The sequence below is a fragment of the Daktulosphaira vitifoliae genome, unplaced genomic scaffold (assembly GCF_025091365.1).
Source record: "Daktulosphaira vitifoliae isolate Bord-2020 unplaced genomic scaffold, ASM2509136v1 Scaffold_4, whole genome shotgun sequence".
In the NCBI taxonomy this organism is placed as follows: Eukaryota; Metazoa; Arthropoda; class Insecta; order Hemiptera; family Phylloxeridae; genus Daktulosphaira; species Daktulosphaira vitifoliae.
Window position 1 is genome coordinate 40,982,183 of NW_026099575.1, and position 7,808 is coordinate 40,989,990.

General features: G+C 22.5%; 1 protein-coding gene and 1 long non-coding RNA gene across 2 annotated transcripts in view; one reads left to right on the plus strand and one right to left on the minus strand.

The window, feature by feature from the left end:
• Nucleotides 1-666: 666 nt before the first annotated feature.
• Nucleotides 667-2,506, minus strand: LOC126905624 (uncharacterized). The gene is made up of 3 exons (XR_007704062.1): nucleotides 2,399-2,506; nucleotides 2,111-2,269; nucleotides 667-891 (listed from the first exon to the last, which is right to left on the minus strand). It is a non-coding gene; the product is annotated as an uncharacterized LOC126905624 (long non-coding RNA).
• Nucleotides 2,507-6,014: 3,508 nt separating this feature from the next.
• Nucleotides 6,015-7,808, plus strand: part of LOC126905617 (uncharacterized) — a 5,039-nt gene continuing 3,245 nt past the window's right edge. The window contains exons 1-4 of the mRNA XM_050685500.1: nucleotides 6,015-6,085; nucleotides 6,160-6,229; nucleotides 6,486-6,612; nucleotides 7,000-7,238. Of these exons, the coding sequence (XP_050541457.1) occupies nucleotides 6,030-6,085; nucleotides 6,160-6,229; nucleotides 6,486-6,612; nucleotides 7,000-7,238 (492 nt within the window). The 5' untranslated portion in view covers nucleotides 6,015-6,029. The remainder of the gene's footprint in view (nucleotides 6,086-6,159; nucleotides 6,230-6,485; nucleotides 6,613-6,999; nucleotides 7,239-7,808) is intronic.

Sequence of the window (7,808 nt, forward strand, 5' to 3'; positions counted from 1 at the left end):
TACTTTCACTATAAGTAACATTTATGCAACATTTATCTGTATCTCTTAAACTGTCCTTAACTGTCTAAAAATAGAACTGCGTTAGTTAATTCTTAGTTCTTCATAAAATTCATACCCTTTTTCCCGATAACATTATACAGTCTGAATCTATCATAACTATTAATTTTATTATTTTCTTTTACCATTATTTAAAAAATTAAATGAAAAAAAAAAGTTAGTTATGTAGCTTCTTAATCATACTCAAAATAGTTTTTGTACTTTTTAAACCTTGAAAACTTACAAAATTTATTATTTTTTTAGAGTTCTATTACTAATGATTATATATTATAAAATTTAAAATAATTATTTTCTCACATGTAAAAACAGTTAAACTTAAATATAGTTAGGTTATAATGTAGTTCAATTACACTTTATATTGTTGCATAAGTATCGATGTTAAATTTTGTAACACTAACAAATAACACAGATATTTTTCTATTTTCTATCATACATTAGTTTAAATTTAAAAATGTTTTATAGCTACTAGACATATTATGTATATATAATTATGTAAGCTATTTGAAAGTATACTTTTATTAAAACACCTAACTATCAATAACAACTTACGAATATTGATATTAGAAAAATACCATTAAAAAAATTAGAATTTGAAATTCAGCGTAAAACCAAAATACTTAGTGACAACAATTATCAAAAACTACAAATGATATGGAGACAGTATTGTTACGGTTAAGTATTATTTCCGCTCTATAGATTGCGAAACGAGCCATTCATTAAAGCGCTAAGAAATTTCAGCATAGCAAAGGGATGAATCGTTGACCTTTAGTCTTTTTAATGGAATATCACTTAAAAACTTTTGAATATTACTCCTTTTCTTATGCCGTACTTGTTCTAAATAATGTAAACGATTTTAATTGAATAAAATTATATTTATAAACAGTACAAACTATGCATTTTTATATAAAACTACGGTTTTTACAGGGCTTTAAACATGTTTAAATCTCAAAAAAATTCAAAATTTACAATAGTATTATGGGATATTTTAAACGTTTCAAACTGTTCACTAATGTTTTAAACATGTTTTTTTAAAAACATGATTTTTAACAACTCCGTTTAGATCTGATAATACTACCAATACAGAGTATTCAGAACGACGAGCATAGCAAACATTTTATAATAAAAGCATCATCATGTGCGAAAATGAGCATAGAATTGTTTTAATTTTCTCCATTATAGTCGGATATAAACAAAAACAAAGTTTCATCGACGTCTCTCTGGCGACTAAAAGGTCGGCACCGTTGAAAAAGAAAGAGAAAAAATGTGCACAATAAAAGACAAGTTTTCTTTTGGACTCAACGAAGAATTGTTTATTTGAATAAAAGAAAAACGCCAGTTGTGCAGCTTTTAAACGTATAGAGAGCACCGCGTTTTATTTTTTTTTTATACTTGTACACTCACACACACACACGCTCACATACAGTTTCTCTGTTTATCTCCTATAGTAGCTATATCCTTTTGAATTTTTTTGTCATTGTCGAAAACCGTAGATGTACAAAAAGAAATAGACGGAGGGAGGAGTTTTCGTGTATCTATGTATATATTCATATTTATCGGGCTGGCGCCATTCCAGCGTGGCTGTTGCTGTTTTGCCCGAGCTGTGTGTCTATGCGAATTATAGCTTCCGAAAAACGAATGTGACATGACCGAAACCTCCCTTTGCTGCCTTATCAACGTTCAAGTAAGATTTCGGTGGTAAACCTTTTAAGAACTTATAAAAAGAAAAAACGACAGTAGAAAAATATTAAAATCAGCAACTTAAGCGTGGACGATGGATTAATGCGAAAACGTATCCGTTTCTACATTTAAGGTGACCCTAATGCAATAAATATTTCAAACATATTTTATTTTATAAAATTTAGCTACATGGTGTTGAACATAAATTCAACTTTGAAATTTAAGTATTATCAGAAATACTGTAGCATAACACAATTAATCATTTGCTAATATATTTTTGACGTTACACTATTAACTAAAATAAAAAAAGTTGATAACAATCAATATTAATATTAACTTTTAATATAAAATTATTATATTAAAAAATTGCACGTACTATAATGTATTGATGCATAATAAATAAACAGGTACCATTTTTTTAATGACAACAATATTTAAGTTTATAAATATCCCACTATGTGTTGATATATTCAATAACTTTTGATCCAGAAAATATTTTACTAATATTTTTTTAAAATTAAAACCTAATCCAAATCTATAAAAATTATTAAAAAAAAAAGTAAATATAAATTAGATCAAAAATAAACAAAGATAAATATAGCATTAATATTAAATAGAAGTAGTTGCCATCATATTAAAATAAATATATTAAAAAAATACTCACATAACTAAGTAAATATTTTAAACTTTTATTATAAATTGAAAAACTTAATGATTTTAGGTTTTATCACTTGTATTGGTATCAAATTTTTTATTCTCGAATTCTTTTAAGCAAAACTATTTCAATGTAACTAACATAAAATAATGTAAAAAAATATTAAGCGAATCAACGAGTTAATTGATTTGTATTTAATGAATTAATTTGCATAATAATTTTACAGTATACATTATAGAGTGTATACAAAGAAGCATGGTGCTGTCGGTGAATAATAAATTATGAACTTTGTTCGTGATTAATTGATTTGAAACCTTTAGAACAAACATTATTTTCAAATTAATTCATTTCCTAGCTTAGTGAACCCAACAAATGATTTGTCATGGAACGCAAACTATAAAATAATAACATCGTATTATACAAAAATCATGACTATAAAACTGATTGAAACAAAATTAAAGCATGTGAATGATAAATGCTTATCAATTGAAGTTGTTCGATTTATTTATGAATTAAAAATAATTACTTTAACTCTATATCTGTACAATTTCAAACAAGAAAATCCAATTGAAAACAAGATTTTTTTAAGCTTTAACTAACCGATCTTAAAGATCATTAACTAGCATTTATAATGTTAGTTATAAAGTGTATCATTTTATAGTTCATTCAAAAAAAAAAATTCATTGAATTCCCTTTTAATGGAAATTATTTGATGATATTAATATTTATGCGAATATTCAAGAACTTGTAAAACTGATCGCTAAAAATTATGGCCATGCTTATTTCCAGTAGCATAATTAATATTTTACAATAGTAAGAAATAGAAAGAAATAAAAATTGAGTATAAATAATGTGGCGCCATCTTAGGGATAAAATAAATTTCGGCTTGTTATTCTGTAAAAATGTGGCTTGACTAAATTCAATTAAAAAAACTTTTTTAACAATTGTAAAATCAATTAAAAAAAATGTACAATGTAATAATTAATTTATAGAAACTCTTTCCATTGTGTACTTGCATTTAACATTTATTATGACACTAGTTATCATAATATTAAAATTAGTTTACAAAAAGTGTTCATACGTGCAATCTAATATTGCTAGAGGAAAAAATAACATTGAGATGTTTTGTTGTACCAATTATTATACATAACATGGGACTAAAAAAATGGGTGAAAATTTTCTTAATTATTTATTGTTATCTTTGAGATATATCACTAGTATAATTTGTGAAACACAGTTAATTATTTTTGACTTTGATAAAAAAGCTCGATAGACTAAAGAATAAAATTTCGACTAATAAATCAAACTTAAATGTTGTATGTCCATTAGTCATATGAAAATTATATAAATTAAAATCTTATTCAATAATTGTTTCCAATGTATGAACGTCAAAAACTAAATGCTTCGTTTGAAGAAAAAATTTTTCCTGTATTACTTTTTTTTATTAAAAATCTTATGATTATCATGTACATAAACTAACAAAACATATTTATATACGAGTTTTTATATTCAAATATCATAAGTAACAAATACAAAAGAAAATTGAAAATTTTAACATTTAATCAGACAACATTTTTTATTGACATTAAAATCGAAAAATTATATTGTATTATCGAATATTTTTTAAATAATCGTAAAATTTATTAAGCCAACATTAAAATATTAATGTCATTATGAAAATAATTTACAAAGAGAGTTTTAGAATTTTTTTGAGTAGTCCGTCTATTAATCTAATTAAACCTATCAGTACCAAAAATTAAAAAAAGTCCTCAATTTTAGAAATTTATAAAAATATCCCAAAATTACACTTCCTTAAAAAACGGCATTTAAAAACTAATATAACTTTAAGTATTGATCTTAATGATGTTTTGATACAATATAAAAGAGACAACAAGTTTTCTTTTGGTATGCTTTTTATAAAAGAGAATCTAACGGAAAACTCTAAGTGCATGAAGAGTTTAAATGGGACAACCCATGCATACATAAATTGTACTTAACCTTAATTTTTGAAAATGTTTCAGAAAATTAGCCCTCTTTTAACTTATATAAAAGCTTTGGTACAAACTACAATATTAAAGTTTTCAAGATAATTGTTCTTCTATAGAAAATTAGTCATTAAAGTAAGAAAATTCACAATTTTTATGAAAAAAATTATATTATTTTCAATTTTTGAAAATTTTCCGGAATGTCTTTGTATTTTAAATATTTTTCAGATTAAAATTTTTTAGGAGTATTACATGATTAAAATTAAAAACATTTCCACAATGTTTTTTTTTATAAGTTTTTTACTTTTACTTTAACTACTTTAACAAAAAATTTAGCAAATTCGTATCGATGTGTATTTTTTATGATTGTGATGTTAATCACCGTCAGATATCATCAGTATTTGTGTCAACTATGTCACTTTCCCGCTTTGCTGGATTTTTTATCAATATTATTAGTAGCTATGCTATCATTGATAATACAATTTTAAGAATAATAAAATATATTCTATTGCTGTCAAAATTGTATGCATAAAATATTTATATTTTTAAATTAAACATATAGTATTGATTTAACTTTGGTAGCCATTAAATGGTTATACTCTTTGTGTAATAAAAAATTATAAATTAAATGATAATATAATGTAATTAAAGTAATAAATTTATTGTTTTCTATTATTTTATAATAATTTTGTATATTTTTATGTTCTCAAATTGATAAGCTCATTGAAATTAACAATAAAATTATTATTGGTCCTTCAATTTATATGAATTTTTCAGAAAAAAAAAAAATTACAACGGTGTTTATTTTATAAACTTTTTAAATGGTTGCTTATATATTTCTATGAATTGATACATTTACAACCTGTATATAAAATAGGTATTTTTTTTTTAATTTAACTTGTTAGTGTAACCCTTGATTTATATGATTACTTTTCTAAATTGCTATTTAATAATAAAAAAATGCACACCTATCATAAGTATCAAATATAAAACAACCGATTATTTAAACATTTTAGTAAGCTACCTAATTGTTCAGGTGCCTTTCAAAAAATCATATAATTTAAAAGAACTAATATTTTAAAATATAATTATTTTCTTGTATAATACAGAGTGATTGTTTAACTACGAGTTAAACAGTATCTATAATAATTTTAATATGACATCGTTTTTTCTTTCTTGAAGGTTGGGTTTAACCTACTCAATTACTCATAGAATAAATATGATTAAATTTTTTTTTTTTGGTTATCTATAGTTACAAATTATTCTTGAATTATTATCTATGTAATACTTTTTAAGTTCATAACTATGCCTTGTAAGGGTGTCAACTTTGTTTTTTTAATTGGATCATATATTTTTAATTTAATAAAATGTTTGAGTTTTTAATTTAATAGTAAATGGCTTTTGAATTTTTTTATATAATTTGATTAATTTATAAGATATTAACATTGAAAGTTTCAAATTTTTTAATTATATTTATTGTGTGAGTAATTAAGGTAAATAATATATTTTAATATATTACCGTGAGCCATGATTACATAATCATTCTGTATAAAAGTATAGAGCCATTAATTTATAAAAATACTTTTTTAAATGTAATTTTAATTCGTTCCAGGTATTAATTTTTACCATGTAGTTTGAATTATAGTTATTAAATTATGAATTATGAGCTGTTTATTTATCTTTCATATAAAATATATATTGCAACAAACATGTATACTGCAACTTCTTTCGAAAGAATTTTATTTAGACTTTAGTAATATTAATTTCTTTTAATCTTTTTTGTAGACAAATGATAAAAATAATGGAAAACGCATATGTAATTTATATATTAATGATTTTCGGAAGTTTATTTTCTGTGAGTTGATACGTTTATTAAAAATATGCAATAAATACTAGATACAATCTAATTAAATAAGAAGATTATTAGATTAAATCTAAGAAAAGTATAATATTATTTGTCTAAATATGTTTACATTAATATCATTCATTAAATATTACTGGTTGAGTTTTGAATCTTCATAAACATAACTGTCTAACTTATTGTATAATAGACGACAATAAAAATTCATTCGTTTTTAAAGATGAAAATAAATATATTTTTTATTTTTTAGATGTCTATTCAATTGGATTATGAAAAATATGATTTGTCGGCTGATAATATGGATAAAGCAATACGTAGATTCACCACTTGCTTATCTGACAAAGGTTTTATTCATTTTGTCGAAAATAAAACAACAGGTAATTTTATTTAAAAAATAGGTAATACACTTATGCAAAATATATTTATTTCTAATTTTATTAATGTTTTTCATTGAATATATAGATTTTTATAAACCATTTTATATAAAATATGCAATAATAATAAAAAAAAAAAAAGTTTTTCTTGAATAATTAGAATAATTTAATAAATATATTAATGATATCATCGTTAGTATATTTATTAAAATTTTATGGTATTGCAATAATTGCAATACCATTAAAAAAAAATTATTGTTTTATAATCTCTGGAGAACTTTACATTTTAAATTTAATATTTTATTAGTTTTGTCAGTTAATTGTTGAAATAAACTACATAGAATACAACACATATTAATACTTTATTCTAACAGTTACACAAATTTAAAGGGTTTGGAATGGATCAACAATTTAGATCAAATCTAACTGTTATTAGAGTAAAGTTAGTTCTAAATTTTGAAGAAAAAGATAAATTAATAAATGAAATTAATGATTACATTTGCAATCAGCTTCACCCAATTACTGAACTGCTAGTATATGACAATTTGGATGGATGCAAAAATGTAATAAATAAATGTGGTGAAATATTTTGTGAATACTTATTTAAACCAAAAAAACCTCAATCAAATGTAAGTTAAATAAATAGACAGCAATGAGAAAGTACGATACATAATTAAAAAAACATTAAGTATTGAAAAATCTTTTTTTATGTTTTTTATTATTTGTCTTTAATAAAAAAAAATTGCTTTTCTTCATTTTCAAAATTACAAATATCTTCATATTCGCACATTTAATGACGCAATTATGAAAATTTTATGACAAGTTCTTGAGTTTAAACATATATACAGGGTGATTTTTTTATCATAACCCACTTAAATATTTACAGAATTAAAGTAGTTTAAACATTTATTTATTTTTTTTTTCAATATTTAATTACGTGTGTTGTATTTATATACAGGGTGGCCCACCACTCACTGACAACTTAAATAACTTTTGATCCAGTTAATATTTTTAGCTGATTTTTTTTTTAAATAATAGTTATACGTTAGATCTATAGCTATATCTCAATAATTAATTTTTTTACATTTTATTAAAAATATTAATTATTTTTAAATTTTAAATAAAATGTAAAAAAAAAATCTAAGATAGCTATTTTGTAGAGTAGAATTTAAGAAAAATTTTAGTAAAAAAATATCTTA